The 24,232-nt window shown below is 41.8% G+C and overlaps 1 protein-coding gene across 6 annotated transcripts in view; it reads left to right on the top strand.

The window, feature by feature from the left end:
• Positions 1–24,232, top strand: part of efr3a (EFR3 homolog A (S. cerevisiae)) — an 82,903-nt gene that overhangs the window by 44,487 nt on the left and 14,184 nt on the right. For 4 of the 6 annotated variants that reach the window (XM_088350580.1, XM_088350579.1, XM_088350581.1 and 1 more), the window contains 12 exons: positions 3,672–3,750; positions 7,003–7,138; positions 8,574–8,648; positions 10,634–10,804; positions 10,861–10,975; positions 12,386–12,437; positions 17,220–17,392; positions 19,284–19,359; positions 19,436–19,597; positions 22,818–22,949; positions 23,029–23,096; positions 23,162–23,289. In XM_088350580.1, the coding sequence (XP_088206706.1) occupies positions 3,672–3,750; positions 7,003–7,138; positions 8,574–8,648; positions 10,634–10,804; positions 10,861–10,975; positions 12,386–12,437; positions 17,220–17,392; positions 19,284–19,359; positions 19,436–19,597; positions 22,818–22,949; positions 23,029–23,096; positions 23,162–23,289 (1,367 nt within the window). The remainder of the gene's footprint in view (positions 1–3,671; positions 3,751–7,002; positions 7,139–8,573; positions 8,649–10,633; positions 10,805–10,860; positions 10,976–12,385; positions 12,438–17,219; positions 17,393–19,283; positions 19,360–19,435; positions 19,598–22,817; positions 22,950–23,028; positions 23,097–23,161; positions 23,290–24,232) is intronic. The other 2 variants (XM_088350584.1, XM_088350583.1) reach the window with 1 other exon arrangement.

Raw genomic sequence — 24,232 nt, 5'->3', positions numbered from 1 at the left:
TAACAGGTTCAATGTAGCCTGATGTAGCGGAGTAGGAGTACCGTTTCTTCTTCACCAAGTATGGTGATTTAAAAATCTCCCCAGAAGTCCAAAGTGTCCCAAAACATACTCAAGTCAACGTAATGAAGTAAATGTAACACATTTCTGCCCACCTCTGTATTTAAGTAACGGCTTCAATGTAGCCTAATATAGAAAAGTACGAATACTGTTTCATCTTCACAAATCTACTCAAGTAAAAGTAAAAAGTATGGACAAAAATACTCCCTAGATGGACAACATGTCCCAAAACTTACTCAAGTCAACGTAACGGAGTAAATGTACCACGTTACTACCCAAAGCTGGATTTGAGTAACGGGTTCAATGTAGCCTAATATAGCAAAATAAGAGTACTGTTTCTTCTACTCAAGTAAAAGTAAAAAGTATAGTGATTTCAATATACTCCTAGCTGGACAAAATGTCCCAAAGCGTACTGAAGTAGATGTAACTCCTTTCTACCCACCTCTCTATTTAAATAACGGGTTCAATGTAGCCTAATTTAGAAAAGAGTACTGTTTCATCTTCACAAATCTTTTCAAGTAAAAAGTAAATACTCCTAAATGTACAAAATGTCCCAAAACTTACTCAAGTCAACGTAATGTAAATGTAACTGGTTACTGCCCAGTTCATGTAACTGGTTTGTGGCTGCTGGTGTGACTGGTTAGCCATCCAGCCTTCAGCTTTTGCAGCTTTTCGCTATTCTTAGCAGCACCAGGGAGGATTTGCTCCGCTTTTTTTTCCCTTTTTTGGGTTGGGGGGCGGGGGGGAGGGGCATTGACGTCACGTCAGACTGCAGCCCCAATCTTTTGCGCATGCGCAACTACGTCCTACGTAATTATGTGCCACCATGATCATCAGAGCGCTGTATTACCGATACTGTACACCAGGGGTCTCTAACTCGCAGGTCAATGACGGCCCTCGGGATGATAGTGTGAGGCCCTCGCCTTAATACACAGGTGTGAATCAGGCGGCCCGCGGGCCAGATCAGGCCCGCTAAGGGATTGAATCCGGCCCGCGAGACCTCACTCAGAGAAGCGCAAGAGAAAAACAAGCTGCAGGTTGAAATATGGCAACTTGATGTTGCCAAAGACAGGTGCCTCGAACAAAGACACTGTACTTGTATTTATTTCTCTCTCTCTCTCTCTCTCTCTCTCTCTTCCTTTGTTGCTCATTGTCTCTTTCTCTCTCTGCGTCTTTTAACCACTTTTGCTCTAATTTCCTTTTTTTCCATTTCTCTTTCTCTCTTCCTACCCTTTGCACTTTCTTTTCTCTTTTCTCTCTTTCCGTCTTTCTATTTCTCTTTGGATTTCTTTCTTCCTCTCCCTTTCTTTTCCCCCTCTCTCATGACTTTTTATCTTTTGTTTCTCACTCTCTCTCTCTCTTTTTCTTTCTTTGTGCCGCCCACTCTCCTTTTCTCTCCCTCTTTCTCTTATTTCTTTATCTATTTTTCTTTCTCTTCGATCTACTAGTCCGGCCCCTGACAGAATGTTTGTTCTATCGTGTGGCCCCCGAGTTCAAATGAGTTGGAGACCCCTGCCTTAATATGTAAATCAAAGGGACCGTGTGTATGATTTGCACACTAGATGTCGCTGTATTCTGACAAAATACAGACACTCAAAGTGACCAGAAAGCACTTTTTTCAGTTTTTATCTCTCTTTAATTCTTTCCTTTTTTCTTTCTTGTTCTCCATTTTCCTTTATTTGCATTCTTTATACAAATAGACCTGATATGACTTTCCCCCTACTTTTCTTTTTATATCCCGTTTTCCCTTTCTTGCCGTTTTTCTTATTTCTTCTTCCCTATTTTTTATTTCTTTTTTGTCAAAAATATGTTTCCCTTCTTTTTGTGAATTTCCCTTTGCGGATGAATAAAGTATCTATCTATCTATCTATCTATCTATCTATCTATCTATCTATCTATCTCTATCTTAACGACCTGATTTTTAAATTTTCACACGTTCATGTTAGCGTAGTCTTTCGTACGCAAGATTACGCTAACGCGAACGTACGATTAGCCCGGGTTAGCTTTATGTTTACGTTCATGGTAAACATTCAGGGTGTTGGAACGGATTAAAACGATTTACATTATTTTTAATGAGAAAAACGATTTCGGTGATGGAACAAATCGGTTTTCGAACAGGGTTCTGGAACCGATTATGGTCGAGAACCCAGGTTCCACTGTATATGGATAAGACACGAAAAGAGAGAGAAAAGGAAAGGAAGATGGGAGAGAAAAAAGAAGAATATATTCGCCAATAGACAATATGTCATATTTGCGACGGCCCTACATGCATCATCTGCACCGCTTATCCTCAGTAGGGTCACGGGGGTGCTGGAGCCCATCTCAGGGGACACCCTCAACTGGTTGGCCCGACATGCAATCCAAGTTTTAAAAAAAATACAGTTTTCAACAGTACAATTCAAATGTTTATTGGAGCTATATGAAAATATTCAATGTATAAATTGATAATTGTTATATTTTTTGTTTTGTTTTCCTTCAGTTTTTTCCCTTTTATTTTTCTCCTAATTTTCTTTTCAATGAGTGTTTTTTTCCTTTTTTGTCTTATTCTTATTGCTTCTTTTTTTTCTTCAGTTTCTTTTTATTTCTTTTCCTGTTATGCATTTACTCCATGTTTCCTTTTTCTCCTATGATTTTTGTTCTCGTTTGTATTTTCTTTCCTTTCTTTTCCTCTTTCCTGTCATCTGTTTTTCCTTTTTCTTTTTCAGTTGTTTTTCCTATTGCCTTTATTGCGTTTTCTTTTTTTTTCTTGCCTTGTCTATTTGTTTTTTTCCTTTTCCTGTTTATTTTTATTATTGTTTTTTAATTTTTCCCCTCATATTATTTTTCTCTTTTTTTCTATCTTTTTGTTTTTTTTCCTAATTTTCTTTTCGATTAGTGTTTTTTTTCCCTTTTTTGTCTTATTCTATTGCTTCTTTGTTTTTCTTCAGTTTATTTTTATTTCTTTTCCTGTTATGCATTTACCGCATGTTTCCTTTTTCTCCTATGATTTTTGTTCTCGTTTGTGTTTCTTTCCTTTCCTTTCCTCTTTCCTGTCATCTGTTTTTCCTTTTTCTTTTTCAGTTGTTTTTCCAATTGCTTTTTTTTTTGCCTTGTCTATTTCTTTTTTTTCCTTTTCCTGTTTATTTTTATTTTTAATTTTTCCCTTCATATTCCTTTACTGCTTTTTTTTTCCATCTTTTTTGTTTTTTTCCTTCAGTTTTTCCCCTTTAATTTTTCTCCTATTTTTTTTTCAATTAGTGCTTTTTTTCCTTTTTTGTCTTATTCTATTGCTTCTTTTTTTTCTTCAGTGTCTATTTATTTCTTTTCCTGTTATGCATTTACTCCATGTTTCATTTTTCTCCTTTGATTTTTGTTCTCGTTCTTATTTTTTTTCCTTTTCTCTCCTCTTTCCCATAATCTGTTTTTCCTTTTTCTTTTTCAGTTGTTTTTCCTATTGCCTCTCTTTATTGCTTCTCACTTTATTTTGCTTTGTCTATTTCAGTTTTTTCTTTCTTTTTCCTGTTTATTTTTATTATAATCCCCCCCTCATATTCTTTTTTTCTTCCTCTTTTTTTGTTCTCAGTTCGACTTACTTTCCCCGATTTTCCCCCGTGACGTTTTTTTTCCACCTCTAGCCACCTGGACAACCACCACCTGTGGGAGCCCAACGAGTTTGCCGTTTCCTGCTTCAGGATCATCATGTACTCCATACAGGTAGCTCACATCCACTTCAGTCTTTTCCTGCTTTGTGCTCTACTTTCCTAACCCCTGTGGCATGCGGGTACATAATGTGTACGTTTTTTGTATTATCATTTTAAAAAGGAAACATTGAGAGGTAAATATAGGGGCGGCAGTGGCTCAGGAGGTAGAGCGCTCGTCTTGGGATCAAGAGATCCCAGTTCGAATCCCTCGTCCGTGTTACATGTCGAAGTGTCCTTGGGTAAGACACTGAACGGGTTCAATGTAGCCTAATATAGAAAAGTAGGAGTACTGTTTCATCTTCACAAATCTACTCAAGTAAAAGTAAAAAGTATAGTGATATAAAAATACTCCCGGGTGTACAAAATGTCTCATTAATACCCATTTCTGGATTTAAGTAACAGGTTCAATGTAGCCTGAGTAAGAGTACCGTTCCCCCCAGAAGTCCACAGTGTCCCAAAACATACTCAAGTCAATGTAATGAAGTAAATGTAACACATTTCTACCCACCTCTGCATTCAATGTAGTAGCAGTAGCTCAGGAGGTAGAGCGCTCGAATTACGGCTCGTCTGTGTTACATGTCGAAGTGTCCCTGGGTAAGACACTCTACCCCTAATACCCCCAATAAGCAGGTTAGCGTCTTACATGGCTGCAAGACCGTTATTGAGAAATGTGAAGCACACTGTAAAGGGCTTTGGGAAGTCTTGACTTGAAAAGCGCTATAGAAATGCAGATCATTTCATTTCATAAATATATGGGAGCTCAAATTTTTTTAATGAATAGACAACCCTTATAATTTATAATCTTTAATATATGTACCGTATTTTCCGCACTATAAGGCGCACCTAAAAGTCTTATTTTTTTTCAAAAGCTGACCATGCGCCTTATAATACAGTGCGCCTTATATATAGATCAATATTAAGTCGCAAAGTCTTCCAACTAACTTGCAGCCGCCAACTCGATTTCCCCCCGAAGGCCAAGTCGTCCGCAGTGTATGCTGGGATTTATTTACCGGCGTTTCATTGGCTAACTAATGTGTCAATCATCATTTGAATCGATCACTATTGGCTAAAGTTATTGGGAGGTCAAGGGGCGGATCCTTTTTATCATTTACAGGCTGGCATTGGCTTCAACGGCAAAACAAAGCCTGCAATTGGCCGAAAAAGATGAACGCGTATAGCACGTGGCTGACGGCATACAGAAAGCATTTTTTACTATACTGTATTTGTAAATATTGTATTCTCCTGGATTTACTACACTCACGGACATAAGAGGACATTGGCTGCACATTATTATGAACACAACGACTTCGGTGAGCTACTCCGGCTATACATTATCCCTGTATCTTGTTTCAGACTGAACTCGATGTTTCTGTGATAAGCGGTGCAGATCATGGATGGAATGGAGTGTCTATTTTTAAATTCAACTCAATTCCAAGTGTTTGTCATATGCACAGTAAAGTTGCGAGCAAAAAAGAAACTAGAAACTAAGGAATGGTTGGCATTTCTTGAATCCCAAGACTTGAACCTTCCGAATGATGGAACGATGCATTTGAGTGACATCGTACGGACACCGCATCCGCACGTGTTCTCGACACGTATTTGCTTCTTTGCAAGCTTTGGGAATGTTAAGGGGGTAATCAGTTTGACTGAATCATCTGACTGTTTTGTCGACGTTCCCATTGTAGCGCCTTATCATCCGGTGCGCCTAATGTATGGAAGATATAGGACCAAAAACTATTTTTTGGGGGTGCGCCCTATAACCCGGTGCGCCCTATAGTGCGGAAAATACGGTAACTGCGGTGTAGCTGTCCCACCAAGGATCCCCATTCAGGCTGGACTGGATGATGAGGCTTTTATTCCAGTTGCTGCAATGAGCGACACAACATACACACACACCACGTGGTTGGCACCTCCGCTGGTTATCAACATCGTTAGCAGAGACTGCTCAAAGAATATCAAATCGTTTTCTTTATAAAATAAAATAAGGAAAAAAAACCAAAAAAGAAGTAAAAAGCTAGGAAAAAACAGAATGAGAAAAAAATAAAGACAAAGGGGAAAAAAACAAAAGATAGAAAAAAAGACAGACTGGTCTTGTGTTGCATTCAAATACATCAAGATAACGGGAAACGTTGATTGTGCCACAAATGAAAATGCATGCAGGAGGATTAATCAAAATCCAATCTCCATTTTTTTGCCGTTTCCCCCTAAGCAAAGAAAGGAGAAGGCGGTGATCAATTTCAATAAAGACGAAGAAAAGCGATTCTGAAAATTGGCCGTGGCATCAAAGAATCCCGGCAGGGTGATTTGATTCGATCACGGCAATTAGATTGACTTCATGACTGACATCCGAATCCGTTTCATCAAAGAGACAAATGGCAGTCGTGTGGCTTTATACCAGTGTTTCTTTATTTTTTTCGGTCACGCCCCCCCTCAGAAGAAGAAATCCTCTCGCCCCAACAGGTACATTGTGTCATATTTGACCACTAGATGGCACTGTATCGTCTAATGTCGGGGTTTCCAACAAGGTGCCCGCAGACCTGTTCTGAAAATAGCTCACCAGTGCTGGGTCATTATGATTTTCTATTTCAAGAATTTTTTTTTTTTTGTGTGGTTAACTGGGTCGTAAAACTATATAGTACAAATAATCTTATTATCTTAATGCAAAAAATATTATCTTATCTGGAAAAAAAACTGAAAAATGAAAAGAAAAAGGATAAAAAGAAAAAGAATTACGCTAACGGCTAAATTCTAACACCTACATGCTAACAAACAATGCTAACAGCTACATGCTAGCGAGTTATGCTAACGGCTGAACGCTTACTGCCAAAGAACAGGGAGAGAAGCAAACAAAAATTCAAACGGGTTTTAAGAAACAAGAAACGACAAAGAAAACGGGAAAGATGAAGGTTAAAAAGAAGCGAAGCGAGCAAAAAAAAAACAAATTGGGGGAAAAAAAGAACACAATAAGAAGAAAACGAGAGTAAAGAAAAATAATGGGAAAAAAGTCTGGCTTTTTTTCTGCAGTGCAGTGGTTAGCACATTTGCCCAACACACGAAAGGTCCTCGGTTCGAGACCGGATGGAAACCTATGTTGGGCGCCATTAGGCTGTCCTTGCCCAAGACACACCACGGGAAATGCTGCCCCTAGCACTCATGTGCTTAACACATCCAATACACCAACCTGATGAATTCCCGTTTGCCTCTGTAGAGAGTTGAATGTCTTTCAAACAAGGTGGCGCTGTTCTCTATTTTTTTTTTCTTAAAGGCGCAGCACTCGCACCACGTGATCCAGCAGGTGTTGGGTCACCTGGACGCCCACCAGAAGAGCCCGGCCAGGGTCCGAGCCGCCATGGTGCAGGTCCTCCTCGAGACCGTCGCCATTGCCGCCAAGGGATCCGTCGGTCAGTGAAGGCCGCGGCAAAAACTACTCGAAAATATGCAAAAAAAACACGTTAACGTGCAAATAGATGGAAAAAACACACAAAACACGCAGGAACATGCAAAATACTCACAAAAGGATGCACAAAGGCTGAAAAAACACAAAAGAACATGCATAAAGACACAAAAAACATGCAGGAAAATGCAAAATACTCACAAAAACATACACAAAAACCACCCAAAAACATGCCAAAAATCATGTGAAAGGGACAGCTCTATTTAGAAAACCAACTCTTTTGGCTCCCCAACAGCTCCCCAGATTGTATTTGTTTTTTTAGTGATATATTCTCAAAAATAATACAACATTATGCACCAAATGATGTAGTAGTCATTTCATGTGAAAATATACATTGAAATATTCACAGTTCTACAAAACAATTGTAAAATACAAAACCATTTTAACGTTTTCCACATTGAACCGATTTGAAGTTGAACAACAACTCCAAATCCCTGAAATTGCAAAACAAAATGACCCCCAAGGCCACCGAGACAACTTAGTGCTTGGAAAACTGGCCTAACTTCTAATAATGATAATACGACTACAAAATTCCAGAGGCAATTGAATGAGTTGTGATGGATCTGGAAGATGGTAACATAGGGATTAGCTTAGCATTAGCTAAGGAGGTAGAGCGCTCATGTTGATGCTAGCGTAAATCGTTAGCATCATTTGCTCAAATGAAGACATTTGCATTCGGCCGTTAGCCTAATACGTCAGCACGTTACCATTAGCATGTAGCGGTGAGCATAACTTTTTAGCATCGGCAGTAAGCATTCAGCCGTTAGCATAACTCGCTAGCATTGTTAGCATTATTTGTTGGCATGTAGGTGTTTTTCTGGATTTAAGTAACAGGTTCAATGTAGCCTGATGTAGTGGAGTAGGAGAACCGTGAATTTAGCTGTTAGCGTAATTTAAAATTTATTCATGAAGCAGTTAGCTTTTGAGCATGTATCCATTAGCATAACTCATTAGAATGTAACCGTTAGCATAATTTGTAAACATTTAACCATTAGCATGTTACCGTTAGCATGAATTTTTTGCATAAAGCAGTTAGCGTTTAGCCGTTAGCAACACTTTTTAGTACAGCACCAGTGGAAGTGGAGTGTGCTGTCAAAGCCGTCACAACTAATGAGCAGCAGCAATTTAAAAATAAATAAATAATTCATAAAGTACCGTATTTTCCAAACTATAAGATAAGAATAAGAAATCGCACCAGACGAAAAAAATATATATAAAAAGAAAAAAGTGACATCAGTCGCCCTGGAGTATAAGTCGCACTACCTACCTTGTTAAATGGACGCCCCTTAGTTAGCATAAGAGTGCACGCACACAACTTGCTACTCTTTCTTTTGTGTAATTTTTGTTTTTTGACTGCTTTTGACGTGAAACGCGGCAAACAGGAAACATCCCAGAATGCAAAGCGGGCGAGATGTCGGACGGCGAGCGGGCCGCCACGCCGCCCAACCTCTGGCTGGGTACGGTTGGTCCATTGCGTAGCCTGAGTTTTGTGTAGCGCGTGCTAGCAGGTCTTAGCGTAGCTCCGGGGTGCCATGTAGCCCGAGTGTGTGCTAGCAGGTCCTAGCGTAGCTACAAGCCGTGCTGTTTAGCTAGCCGATTTTGATGTACCACGTGCTAGCAGCTCCTGACCTTTCTCCCAAACTGTGCAGCCTGAGTTTGATATAGCGGGGCTAGCAGGTCCTAGCATAGCTACAAGGCATGCTGTGCAGCCTGAGTTCTATGTAGCATTTGCTAGCAGGTCCTACTGAAGCAGAGTTAGATGGAGCGCGTGCTATCAGGTCTTAGCGTAACCCTGGGGTGTGCCATGTAGCCCCAGTGTGTGCTAGCAGGTCCTAGTGTAGCTACAAGCCGTGCTGTTTAGCTAGCCGATTTTGATGTACCACGTGCTAGCAGCTCCTGACGTTTCTCCCAAACTGTGCAGCCTGAGTTTGATATAGCGGGGCTAGTAGGTCCTAGCATAGCTACAAGGCATGCTGTGCAGCCCGAGTCCTATGTAGCATTTGCTAGCAGAGTTAGATGGAGCGCGTGCTATCAGGTCTTAGCGTATCCCTGGGGTGTGCCATGTAGCCCCAGTGTGTGCTAGCAGGTCCTAGTGTAGCTACAAGCCGTGCAGTGTCGTCAGAATCTGATGTACCACATGCTAGCAGTTCCTGGGATTGCTCTGAAGCGTGTTGCTTAGCCTGATTTTAAATAGCGGGGTAGCAGGTCCTAGTCTAGCTACAAGGCGTGTTGTATAACAGCGCGTGTTAGCAGGTCTGACATGTTCCACGTAGCCTGAATTTGATTTAGAGTGGGCTGGCAGTTCATAGCATACCCCAAGTTGTGTTTAGCATGTGCTAGCAGTTCCTAGCTTAGCAGCAAAGTGTGTCGTGTAGCCCAAGTTTGATGTAACGCATGCTAGCAAGTCCTAGCAAGCAGGTCGTAGCATAACCTGAACCTATGTAGCTCGTGCTAGCAGGTCTAGCTTGGCTCTGAGGTGTGCAATGTAGCCTGCGTCTTTGCTAGCAGGTCCTAGTCAAGGCGTGTTGTATAGCCCAAGTTTGATGCAGGGCGTGTGAGCAGGTCTGACGTGTTCCACGTAGCCTGAATTTGATGAAGAGAGGGCTGACAGGTCATAGCATACCCCAAGTTGTGTTTAGCATGTGCTAGCAGTTCCTAGCTTAGCACCAAAGTGTGTCATGTCGCCCAAGTTTGATGTAACGCATGCTAGCAAGTCCTAGCGTACCTCTGAAGTGTGCGATGGACCCAGAGATAGATGCAGTGTGTGCTAGCAGGTCGTAGCATAACCTGAATCTATGTAGCTCGTGCTAGCAGGTCCTAGTGTAGCTCTGAAGTGTACTATGTAGCCAGAGTTGGATACAGTGTGTGCTAGTAGGTCGTAGCATAACCTGAATCTATGTAGCTCGTGCTATTTGGTCCTAGCGTACCTCTGAAGTGTACTATGTAGCCAGAGTTGGATACAGTGTGTGCTAGTAGGTCGTAGCATAACCTGAATCTATGTAGCTCGTGCTATTTGGTCCTAGCGTACCTCTGAAGTGTGCAATGGACCCAGAGTTAGATGCAGTGTGTGCTAGCAGGTTGAGGCATAACCTGAATCTATGTAGCGCGTGCTAGCAGTTCCTAGTGTAGCTCTGAAGTGTACAATGTAGCCAGAGTTAGATGCAGTGTGTGCTAGCAGGTCTTAGCATAACCTGAATCTATGTAGCGCGTGCTAGCAGGTTCTAGCATAGCTCTGAAGTGTGCAATGTAGCTGGAGTTAGATCCAGTGTGTGCTAGCAGGTCGTAGCATAACCTTAATCTATGTAGCACGTGCTAGTCGGTCCTAGCGTAGCTACAAAGCGCGCTAAGGCGCTCGAGTTTGGCTAGTCCCCGCGTAGCTCTGATACATAGCACATGGACCCCATTTTCCGCTCAAATTTTGACTTTCCTCTCTTGTTTTCAGGACCGACAGTTCTGGAAGTCTTCAACACGCTCCTGAAGCATCTGCGCTTGAGCGTGGACCAGGAACTCGGCGAGAGCTCGCGCCGCAACTCGGCCGCTAGCGCTACGTCGGCCCGCGGCGGCAAGGAGAGCGACGAGCGCATCGTGCAAAACGCCATCATACAGACCATCGGTAGGTTTCTATTGGACGTGGCGCCGTCCAATCGGGCTGACGCCATTGGCTTCCAGGTTTCTTCGGAGGCAACCTGCCCGACTACCAGCGCGCCGAGGTGATGATGTTCATCATGGGCAAAGTGCCCGTCTATGGGACCCCGTTCCACACCTTGGACACCGTCAAGATCGGGTACGTCGCCTAACCATGCGTTTCTGGAGGCAGCTAATCTACCTAGATGGCAGGCTTATATATTGATCGTATAGTAGGAAATATATAACACAATAGGGAGAGAAGACATCAATTGGACTTGCGAGGAGTACAGGGAAAGAGCCCAAACCTCCGATAAGATATTCCAATATGTCTAGGAGCCTCCTCTGAGCCCTGAGAAGCAGAGAGAGTAAGAGAGAGAAAAAAGGAAAGAGAGTAAGAAAGCTAAAGCCAGAGAGAAGAAAAGAAAGAGGGAGAGAGAGAGAGAGAGAGATGAAAGGGAAAAATAGATAGTGCAGGTGATAAAGGAGGGAGATAAAGAAAGATGGGCCAAAAAAGAGAGAGAGAGAGACAAATAAAAGAATAGGGAAGAAGAAAGAAAAAGAGAGAGAAATGAAAGTGAAAGTGATAGAGAGTAAGATAAATGAGAAAGTAACAGATGGTAAATGATATAAAGAAAGATAGGGAGAGACCAAGTGACTGAGAAAGAAAGGGAGAAGAAAGAAAGACAGAGTGAGCGAAAGAAAGGGAAATTAGAGGAAGAGAAAATGAGAAAGTGAAAAGAAAGAGAGAGAAAGGGAGTGAAAAAAAGAGAAAGAAAGATGGAGACTAAAAGCAAAAGAGAGACAGACAGAGAGAAAGGGTAGAGAAATAGAAGGAAAAGGACATAGCGAGAAGCAGAGAAGAGATAACAGAGAAAGAGAGAAGAGTGAAAAGCGAAACACACAGAAAGCGACAAAATGAAATAAATAAATAAAAAGAGAGATACATGGGAAGAGGTAGAGAAGGAGAATGAAAGACCGAAAGAGAAAGACAAGAAGAGAGACAGAAAAAGGGAGACAAAAAGAAAGGAGAGAATAGAATCAGAGAGTGAAAAAGAAAAATAGGAGAGAGAAAGAAAGGAAAAGAAACAGAGAGAAGGAACCAGTGCGATAAAGAGAGTTGAAAATGAGATCAAGAGAACGAGAGGGAAATGAGGAGAATTCAGCTCCTGTTTTTCCTGGCTATGGCGACATCCAGTGGACATATTCAAGACTGCATGGTAACACGTTTTTCTCTCGGCCTGGATTAAAACTCAGCGTGATTGACCCTCCTGTTTGGCTCACATTTGATTCGTACAGAAAAAGCAGCCACTTATATCCACGTTGGCTTCAAGTGCAAAACACAATGCTAATCGCTAGTTATTAGCATCGAGGTAGACCTCACTGAAATGCGCGTGGGTTTTTTTGGCTTTCCCTAGCTTCCTGCAGCGTCAGCAGGATGATGTGGGAGGGGGGCTATGGGGGGGGACGTTAATCCATAAAATCCTCCCTTCCTGATTCGAGACCCCCCGGCCATCCATGTCATCTCATCCACACAACAGATGCTGACATTTTCCTCTTCCTTCTTCAGGCACCAGGGGACCAAGAGGATCCAGACCATGTTGCTCAGCTCCCTCATCATGGTCAGTCTTCACAATGACCTCTGGCTAAGCCCCGCCCCCAAACGCAATAAGCCAATCGCAGCGCGCATAGCAGATTTTATTGTATTGTATTTATTTATTCAGCCAGTATAAACCATAAACATGATATACACAAGAAATCATTTGACACACGAACACTCAATAATGATAAAATAATAGATTTAAAAGAATAGAGTAAAAAAAGATATTGTAGTGTGTAATACAAGGTAATGATATAGAATAGTTTAAAAAGTAAGAATATGGAAATAACAAGACTAGAGTAGAATAGGTCGGAGGAACGCCGTTGGCATAATAATACTATACATAATAACCTAAAACAATTCCCGTTGAACATACGGATAGCGCACAGGTGTCAAAGAGGCGGCCCGCGGGCCAGATCAGGCCCGCTAAGGGATTGAATCCGGCCCGCGAGACAACACTCAGAGAAGCGCAAGAGAAAAACAAGCGGCAGGTTGAAATATGGCAACTTGATGTTGCCAAAGCCAGGTGCCTCGAACAAAGACACTACTTGTATTCTCTCTCTCTGTCTCTCTGTCTCTCTCTCTGTCTGTCTCTGTCTCTCTGTCTCTGTCTCTCTCTCTCTCTCTCTGTCTCTTCCACCCCTTTTCTCCCACTCTCTCTCTCTCTCTCTGCGTCTCTCTTTTTCTTTTCCTTTGTTGCTCATTGTCTCTTTCTCTGTGTCTTTTAACCTCTTTTGCTCTAACTTCCTTTTTTCCTTCTCTCTTAATACCCTTTGCGCTTTCTCTTCTCTTTTCTCTCCTTCTGTCTTTCTATTTCTCTTTGGATTTCTTTCTTCCTCTCTCACGACTTTATCTCTTTTCACGCTCTCTCCCTCTCTCTCTTTTTCTTTCTTTGTCCCGCCCTCTCTCCTTTTCTTTCCCTCTTTCTCTTATTTCTTTATATCTTTGTCTTTCTCTTTGATCTACTCGTCCGGCCCCCGACAGAATGTTTGTTCTATCGTGTGGCCCCCGAGTTCAAATGAGTTTGACACCCCTGGGACAGCGGAAGGGTAAAAACGCTCTTTAAGACGTGAAGTCTTGCTCGCAATGGAGCGAAGACGGCGACCTGACGGCAGGTCATCAAAGTACCTGCGAGGAGGGTGACTGGGATCCTCTAGCATTTTTAGTGTTCATTTTATAGTTCCATCCATGTACCGTATTTTCCGCACTATAAGGCGCACCTAAAAGCCTTTATTTTTTTCAAAAGCTGACCATGCGCCTTATAATACAGTGCGCCTTATATATGGATCAATATTAAGTCGCAAGGTCTCGCAACTTACGCAACAGCCGCCGACTCGATTTCACCCCGAACGTGGAGTAGTCCGCGGTGTATGCTGGGATTTATATACCGGCGTTTCATTGGATTACCAATGTGTCAATCATCATTTGAATCGATCGCTATTGGCTGAAGTTATTCGGAGCCTCGGATAGGCTAGAGCAGACCTGGGCACTCCGGTCCTGGAGGGCCGTATGTTCTGCATGATTTTTGAGGTTTCTCTGATCCAATCCAGGTGATTCCAATCACCAGTATCGTTAACGAGCACTTGCTAGCTTGCTAACGAGGTTATAATTTGTATCACCTGAGTTAAAGAAGAGCAAACTTCAAAATCTGGCAGGACGTACGGCCCTCCAGGACCGGAGTGCCCAGGTCTGGGCTAGAGGGCCAAAACAAACCCTGCAATTGGCCGAAAAAGATGACTGAATAGCAAGCTTGCTAAACTACGCCATAAAGAAACATGTTTCATTAGTCTGTATTTGTAAATATTTTATTCTCCTGGATTTACTAAACTCACGGATATAAGAGGACCATGGTTGCACATTATTATTGAATATGACGACTTCGGTGAGCTACTCCGGCTATATATTTTCCCGGTATCTTGTTTTAGAACGATCTTGATGTTGCTGTGATGAGTTGAGTGAATTAAACTCAATTCCAAGTGTTTATTGTCATATGCACAGTAAAGTTGCGAGCGAAAAAGAAACTAGAAACTAAGGAATGGTTGGCATTTCTTGAATCCCAAAACTTTAACCTTCCGAATGATATTTGAAACGACGCATTTGAGTGACATGGTACGGACACCGCATCCGCACGTGTCTACGACACGTATTTGCTTCTTTGCAAGCTTTGGGAATGTTAAGGGGGTAAGAAGTTGGACTGAATCATCTGACTGTTTTGTCCACGTTCCCATTGTAGCGCCTTACAATCCGGTGCGCCTTATCTATGGAAGATATAGGACCAAAAACTTTTTTTGGGGGGTGCGCCCTATAACCCGGTGCACCCTATAGTGTGGAAAATATGGTAGATACTTTGCAGGGACGGGAGGCCAGTACCTATTATTTCCTCTGCCGTCCTCACTACTGATTCCATCTTGGACAATTCTTTCTGATTGACGCGACCAAGCCAAACTGTGATTGACCTAGTTAAAACGGATTCAATGATAGCACGATAAAAATGGACTCGAATGGATTGACGGACTCCGAACGATTTGAGTTGACGAATGAAGTAGAGCCTGTCTGGCTGACTTTAGAATATCGATAGCATTGACGGTCCATGTGAGGTCAGCTGACAAGTAAGTACCCAGAAACTTGAATGAATGGACCAGTTCCACCTCACTACCATTAATTGACAGTGGCACATGCGGGGGAGGCTCAGTCGGGAAATCTATTATCATCTCCTTAGTTTTACCTACATTCAATAACAGATTACTCTCATGACACCAGGTGGAAAGTGAATCCATTTCTGCTCTGTATTCAGTTTAGTCTCCATTTTAAATAAAGCCAGTACCGTATTTTCTGCACTATAAGGCGCACCGGGTTATAGGGCGCACCCCGAAAAAATAGTTTTTGGTCCTATTTTTGACATACATAAGGCGCACCGGATTATAAGGCGCTACAATGGGAACGTCGACAAAACAGTCAGATGATTAAGTCCAACTTCTTACCCTCTTAACATTCCCAAAGCTTGCAAAGAAGCAAATACGTGTCGAAAACACGTGCGGATGCAGTGTCCGTACGATGTCACTCAAATGCATCGTTCCAAAGATCATTCGGAAGGTTAAAGTCTTGGGATTCAAGAAATGCCAACCATTCCTTAGTTTCTATTTTCTTTTTCGCTCGCAACTTTACTGTGCATATGACAATAAACACTTGGAATTGAGTTTAATTTAAAGATAGACTCATCACAGAAACATCGAGATCAGTCTGAAACAAGATACTGGGAAAATATATAGCCGGAGTAGCTCACCGAAGTCGTTGTGTTCAATAATAATGTGCAACCATGGTCCTCTTATATCCGTGAGTGTACTAAATCCAGGAGAGTAAAATATTTACAAATACAGAATGGTAAAACTGTTGTGGTAAATACACTTGCATTTGTAGAATAGATTTGCATACATGGGAACATGACAGTGTTTTTAAAGCTGGTAGCGACGATTAAGCTTCGATTACACCCCAAAAGGCGGTCCTGTATCACGTATCAAGTACAGAGCGTCCCGTCCCTTGCACGCTATCTTCAAGGAAACTTAATGTCTGCCAAGAGTATCTTCAAGGATGTCTACCCGACCTTTTCCCACAACTGTAAGCAAGTCTTTCTAAATTTCTACATGTATGCAAATCTATTCTACATTTCTACATGTATGCAAATCTATTCTACAAATGCAAGTGTATTTACCACAACAAAACATGTTTGCTCTATGCCGTTGACAACCAAACTTGCTATTCACATTCATCTTTTTCGGCCAATTGCAGGCTTTGTTATGCCCCTTTAGCCTATGCAAGCCTGTAAATGATAAAACCTGGTGTCGTCTGCATATAAGTGAATGGTCAGAATTGGGTTGACAATCATGTGTGAATAGGGAAAACAAAGTTTGAGACAATGGACAGCCCTGAGGCGTACCAGTGTTGAGGACAATAGAACATGAATCTTTCTCACCGATGCGAACGGACTGTTGTCTACTGAGAAGGAAATCTAAAATCCAATTTGATAGTAAAATGGGAAAATTGAGGTCATGAAGAAGTTTAAAATGCAGTTTAGAAGGAATGATAGTGTTGAAAGCCGAACTAAAATCTATGAATAAAACCCTAACGTATGAATTCCTTAAACGCTGGGACAAGCTCTGCTCGTCAGTTTTTGGTTGATTTTTTTTACCTTACATTTGAAACTTTAAAACGGTCGAACCATGTGCCACGTCTGAAGCCATGTCTGCGTTGGATAGATACGCGTCGACCGCAGCACCAACTCAACGTTGGATGTTCAAGTATTTGAGGCAACGTGTTTTCGAGCGCATCTAAGGAATGCACTCACTTGCACACTCATTATGAATGCGCTGGCTGAGGCTGAGATCATAACTTCAAGCCAGGAGATTGTGACCGAGAGTAACAAAAAACAAAAGTGAGTCGCTGACACATTATTAATTGGTCATGGGTCTTTGCCTTGGCAAAATAATGCCAAGAAGAAGAAAAAACAGAGGGTACATTACACTCTGTAACAGTATATAGCGACATTTAAACTTGGGAAAAACAAGCCTGGAATTTCCTGTCTTAAATAAATGTGTCCTCATTATGTCAAGGGCCAAATCTATTAATCTACAACACCTCCAGCCTAACGCGCTCCGTGGCTGGAACACCGACGATAAAATACGTATTTAAAGGCTCTTTGAATTGAGTTGGACATCGGTAAGACGTACTTAAGAGAGAAAATATTAATCCAAAAACGAGGCCCGCCTTCCAAGACGGCGTCCGTGTGTAAACGTTGGCGTTTCTCCAGGTGACGTCGGGATTCAAGTCCAAGTCCATGTCGGGGGCGCTCCCGTCTTCCTTCCTGGAGCCCCTCTTCTCCATCTCGCTCACGGAGGACAGCGAGCTTCGGCAACTGGTGCTGGAGATCCTGCACAACGTGATGGATCGCCATGACAACCGAGCAAAACTCCGAGGCATCAGGTGACTGACCTCCGTGCAGGATCTCTAATGCTAATTTGAGTTGTTCATTTCTTTTCAGTTTTTTAAACACAAATGAATTCATCGTCCTTTTTCTGAGAGGAAATCGTTTTTATTATATCAAGGTTCAATTTGGAGAGTAAATGGTCTGCATTTCTATAGCGTTTTTCAAGTCAATGAAGAGCTCCCAAAGCGCTTTACAATGTGCTTCACACTTACCCATTCACACACACACTCACACACCGATAGGGAGTCAGCCATGGAAGGCGCCTACCTGCTTAATGGGGGAATTCGGGATTCAGTGTCTTGCCCAAGGACACTTCAACATATAACACTGAGGAGCCGGGAATCGAACCTGTGACCTCTAAAGCTATTCACAGTAGTACTGTTTTTTTCCTTTCCCCTAATTTCAATTTGTTTTTTTATTTGTTTGGGAAAAAAAAAAAAAAAAATATATATATATATATATATAAAATAATCCTGCACAACGTGATGGATCGCCATGACAACCGAGCAAAACTCCGAGGCATCAGGTAAAATAATCCTTGTTTTTTTTTTTTTTTGTGAGGAGAAAATTTTCCACATTTTTCTTTAAGGTTGAAAATAAATATTCAAATAATTTATTTATTTTATTTTATTCTAACCTCATTTAGAATTTTTTAGGATAGGGAACAATTCTCCACAAATTAGAGATCGCTTTTTGGTTTCTTACAAATTCACTTATTAAAAAATGTGTTAAAATCGGAGTATGGAGGAAAGAAAATTAAAAAATAAACCTTTAATAATCAAATCATCGAGGGACCCAAAGAATTATTATTAGAATTAGTTAGTATCGCTACTAACGGTGCTAACACCCCTAATGTGCTAACGCTGCTAATGTTCTAACGCTCCTAACCGTGCTTACACCGCTAATGTGGTATTGCTACTAACGGTGCTAACACTGCTAATGTGCTAACGGTGCTAACACTGCTAATGTGCTAACGCTGTTTACGGTGCTAACACTGCTAATGTGCCAACGCATTTAATGGAGCTAACACTGCTACTGTGCTAACGCTGCTAACGATGCTAACACTGCTAATGTGCTAACGCTGCTAACGGTGCTAACACTGCTAATGTGTTAACGCTGCTAATGTGCTAACGCTCCTAACCGTGCTTACACCGCTAATGTGGTATTGCTACTAACGGTGCTAACACTGCTAATGTGCTAACGGTGCTAACACTGCTAATGTGCTAACGCTGTTAACGGTGCTAACACTGCTAATGTGGTATCTCTACTAACAGTGCTAACACTGCTAATGTGGTATCTCTACTAACGGTGCTAACACTGCTAATGTGCTAACGCTGTTAACGGTGCTAACACTGCTAACACTGCTAATGTGGTATCTCTACTAACGGTGCTAACACTGCTAATGTGGTATCTCTACTAACGGTGCTAACACTGCTAATGTGCTAACGCTGTTAACGGTGCTAACACTGCTAACACTGCTAATGTGGTATCTCTACTAACGGTGATAACACTGCTAATGTGGTATCTCTACTAACGGTGCTAACACTGCTTATGTGCTAACGCTGTTAACGGTGCTAACACTGCTAATGTGGTATCTCTACTAACTGTGCTAACACTGCTAATGTGCTAACGCTGTTAACGGTGCTAACACTGCTAATGTGCCAACGCATTTAATGGAGCTAACACTGCTACTGTGCTAACGCTGCTAACGATGCTAACACTGCTAATGTGCTAATGCTGCTAACGGTTCTAACACTGCTAATGTGCCGACGCATTTAATGGAGCTAACACTGCTACTGTGCTAACGATGCTAACACTGCTAATGCGGTATCTCTACCAACGGTGCTAACGCTGCCAATGTGCTAACGCTGCTTTCGCCCGAGTCAGGATCATCCCCAACGTGGCGGCTCTGAAAATTAAACGGGAGAAGATCTCCAAGCAGGACGTGGCCTTCATGAAGAAGGTGAGCGGGCGGAGTCGACAGGTCCGCACATGTGCCGGTTGGCCGGTTCATCTTCGGGTTTTTTTCTGCGTTTCAGCACGGTCAGCAGCTGTACCGCCATATCTACCTGGGCTGCAAGGAGGACGATAACGTGCACAAGAACTTCGAGCTCCTCTTCACCACCTTGGCCGTCCTCACCATCGAGCTGGCCAACGAGGACGTGGTGGTGGAGCTGGTCAGGCTGGCCCTCGCCATGCAGGTACTCCTATCGGAGCACAACGTATATGGGCCTCGCTCCAAAACGTACGCAGAAGATATGGAGAAAACCTTTTACTGCGTTTTCTCGTTCTTCTCTCGGATACATCTGCTTTTATACCCTCGGTTTCGTCATTGCCGGCTGTTCATAAAAAGTGTTAGGTTCAAGTTTCCAACATTTATAATAAAACGCTCTGCAATATAGGACAAAGAGAATCGGTTCTTTATAATTAGTTACTTTATTAATCATCATATTGAGAGCCGCCGAGATTCTGCTGTTAGACATCTTTTCGCTCGCTCTGCCCTGCTTGCTGCGCTCTGGCTCGGCTCGGCTCTGGCTCTGAGGATCTCCTCGAAAAACCTCCCTTCTAATATTCAGTTTTTGCCTTTGCTACGTAGAGTTGATTAGTCTTCTTTCGAAGGTCTGCTTTCCATCCAATGATGACAGGTGACCGTGGTCCTGGGAAACTCCTTTTTCCCAGGCTCTTTGGTGAAGAACAATCTTGAGTTATGGGATGCCAGGTCAGGATGTATTTCGTTGGTATGTGAGAACAAAAACACAGTCTGTACATAAAAAAACAACTCATGGCCTTGGAGTTTAGTTTACGGGCTGAGAACTCTTCAAAATGGCTGAGAACACATATAACATATTAAATGTCAACTGTAGGATAAATACAACTCCATCAAAAAGCCGCAGTGTTATCCTCTCGATGACATTTGTTTTTCTATATAAAGCCGAGTGTTATTATTTCGCAACTCTGGAATTTCCTGTCCAAACAAGTGTGTCCTCATTCTGTTGGCAAGCTCTGACTAACTATTCCACGACACTCGCTGACTCTTTATTTCCTAGCAAAACACACAACTAGAAATAATGTAGAAATATAATGGTAATAATGTTGTAATAACATCGTAAAAGCAGAATAGCATAGTGACTAAGAGTCAAAGTAGAGTGATAGCATAGTAATAGAAAAGTAATAGTAATTTCATGGTAACTGCATGATAGCTACATGATGGATGTACGGTAAATACATGGTAGCTACATAGGAACTGCATGGTAACAATGTGGTAACTAGATGATAGATGCACGGTAACTACATGGTTACAACATGATGGATGCATAGTAACTGCATGGTAACATCATGCTCACTACATGATAAATGACTGGTAATTACATCATATAATGACTGCATGGTAACTGCACTGTAATTACATGGTAACTAAATGATAGATGCATAGTAATTTCATGGTAACTGCATGGTAGCTACATGATAGATGCACATTAACTACACGGTAAATACATAGTAGCTACATAATATAATGACCGCATGGTTACTGCATGGTAACTGCATGATAACTGCACTGTAACTACATGGTAAATACATGGTAGCTACATAGTAACTGCATGGTAACTGCATGATAACTACATGATAGATGCACAGTAAATACATAGTAAATACATGGTATTGACAGAATATATTGACTGCATGGTTACTGCATGGTAACTGCATGATAACTACATGATAGATGCACAGTAACTATGTGGTAAATGCATGGTAACTGCATGGTAACATCATGGTAACTATGATGCAATATTATGGTAACTACATGGTAACTCCATGATAGATGCATGGTAACTACATGGTAAATACATGGTAGCTACATAGTAACTGCATAATAATTACATGATAGATGCACTCTAACTATTTGGTAACAACATGGTAACTACACGATAAATGCATGGTAACTACATGGCAATTACATGGTAATTAAATGATAAATACATGGTAATTTCATGGTAACTACATAGTAATTTCCTGGCAACTGCTTGGTAAATGCATGGTAACTACATGATAGATGCACGGTAACTACATGGTAAATACATGGTAGCTACATAGTAACTGCATGGTGACTGCATGGTAACTGCATTATAGATGCATGGCAAATACATGGTAGCTACATAGTAACTGCATAATAACTACATGATAGATGCACTCTATTTGGTAACAACATGGTAACTACACGACAAATGCATGGTAACTACATGGCAATTACATGGTAACTAAATGATAAATACATGGTAATTTCATGGTAACTACATAGCAATTACATGGTAACTAAATGATAAATACATGGTAATTTCATGGTAACTACATAGTAATTTCCTGGCAACTGCTTGGTAAATGCATGGTAACTACATGATAGATGCACGGTAACTACATGGTAAATACATGGTAGCTACATAGTAACTGCATGGTGACTGCATGGTAACTGCATTATAGATGCATGGCAAATACATGGTAGCTACATAGTAACTGCATAATAACTACATGATAGATGCACTCTATTTGGTAACAACATGGTAACTACACGACAAATGCATGGTAACTACATGGCAATTACATGGTAACTAAATGATAAATACATGGTAATTTCATGGTAACTACATAGCAATTACATGGTAACTAAATGATAAATACATGGTAATTTCATGGTAACTACATAGTAATTTCCTGGCAACTGCTTGGTAAATGCATGGTAACTACATGATAGATGCACGGTAACTACATGGTAAATACATGGTAGCTACATAGTAACTGCATGGTGACTGCATGGTAACTGCATTATAGATGCATGGTAAATACATGGTAGCTACATAGTAACTGCATAATAACTACATGATAGATGCACTCTATTTGGTAACAACATGGTAACTACACGACAAATGCATGGTAACTACATGGCAATTACATGGTAACTAAATGATAATTGCATTGTAATTTCCTGGCAACTGCGTGGTAAATGCATGGTAACTACATGGTAAATGCATGGTAACTACAAGGTAAATACATGGTAGCTACATAGTAACTCCATGGTAACTGCATGATAACTACATCATAGATGCATGGTAACTACTTGGTAAATGCATGGTAACTACATGGTAACTAAATGATAAATGCATGGTAATTTCATGGTAACTACATAGTAATTTCCTGGTAACTGCACGGGAACATCATGGTAACTCTGATGCAACATTACGGTAACTACACGGTAACTGCACGGAAGTTACACGGAAAGTACATGGTAACCGCATCGCAAAACAACACGGTTCTCCCATAGCTATAACACGAGTCAGTTTCTTTGACGGTGGAGACGACGCGCGACAAGGTGTCTTTGACGGTGGGGGTTTTTGAGAGGAGCGCTCACCAGTTCGGCCTCCAACGCAGGAGATGGCGCTGTCGAGCGAGGAGAACCTGTCGGTCTGGCTCCGCTGCGGCGTTTTGGCCCTGGTGGCGGCCTACCTCAACTTCCTGGGACAGATGATCGCCAACGCCGCCTTCTGCCAGCACGTCGGCAAGGTGCTTTTATTTTGAAAAACCCCGTCCCTCCGCTTCCCGCCTGCATGTTTTTTTCTTCTTCTCTGCTTCCTGCGAGCAGGTCCTGGAGCTCCGCAGCATGGACGCCCCCTACCTGCTGCCGGAACACGTCTTCTGGGACAAATGCCAGTACGTCCGGGACTGTTCTCGACCCGGTTTCCGGGTCCGCCCTGAATCCGTTCTCCCTTTTTCAGGCTGCCGGAGAGTTTGCGGCGGGACGACGAGGCGCTCTACTTCCAGGCGGCAGACATGGCCGACAGCCTGGGAGGGGCCGGCTACAACGCCGACAGGCTCCACGTGCCCTACGTGCCCCAGGTGACCGGTAAGCCGCGCCCCTTTTTTAGGGTCTTTTTCCCGACCCGTTCTCGTTTCCGGATTCGCTTCGTTTTCCGCCTTCACTGCTTGATGCTCTTCTTTTCCTTCCCGTTTTTACTTTCAATTCCTTGCTTTCTTTTGTGCCTTTCTCTGCCTTCTTTTTTTTGTCCCTGTCACTCTTTTTTTCACCCTAATCGTCTTTTTTTTCCTCCTTTTGCCCTCTTCACTTCTTCCAATAAATGGCTTCCTTTTCTGCTCGTTTTCCTTTTTTGTTTGCCTTCACTTTCATTTCTTGTCCTTCTTCCTTTCTTTTTGTGCTTTTACCCCTTTCCTGTTTTTCCTTCATTTGTCTTTACCTCCTCATTCCCCCTCCTTTTGATCTTCTATTGCTTGTTTTCCTTCTTCATTTTTTGTTGGCCTTCTTGACTCACTTTGAGTTCTTTTCCTGTTTCCTTCCTTGTTTGGCTTTTACCCCCTTTCCTTTTTTTTTTCTTCATTTTTCTTTACCTCCTCTTTCCCTCTCCTTTTGATCTTCTATCACTTATTTTCCTTCCAGTTTTTACTTTCAATTCCTTGCTTTTTTGTGCGTTTCTCTGCCTTCTTTTTGTCCTTGTCCCTCTTTTTTTCACCCTACTCGTCTTTTTTCCTCCTTCTTCACTTCTTCCAATAGATGGCTTCCTTTTCTGCTCATTTTCCTTTTTTGTTGGCTTTCTTGACTCACTTTCAGTTCTTTTCCTTCTTCCTTCCATTTTTGGCTTTTACCCCTTTCCTGTTTTTCCTTCATTTTTCTTTACCCCCTTTTTCCCTCTCCTTTTGATCTTCTATCACTTCTCTTCCTTCCTCTTTTTTTGTCCTTTGATTATCATTGGACTCCTTTTTTTACTTTGTTCTGCCTTTACCACTTATTTTCCTTCTTTTGTTCACTCACTCACAACTTTCCTTTTTTCTTG

Source organism: Urocampus carinirostris, chromosome 1 (assembly GCF_059441175.1).
Source record: "Urocampus carinirostris isolate Australia breed hairy pipefish chromosome 1, RoL_Ucar_1.0, whole genome shotgun sequence".
Classification (NCBI taxonomy): Eukaryota; Metazoa; Chordata; class Actinopteri; order Syngnathiformes; family Syngnathidae; genus Urocampus; species Urocampus carinirostris.
This window is presented reverse-complemented; position numbering and strand designations above follow the sequence as displayed.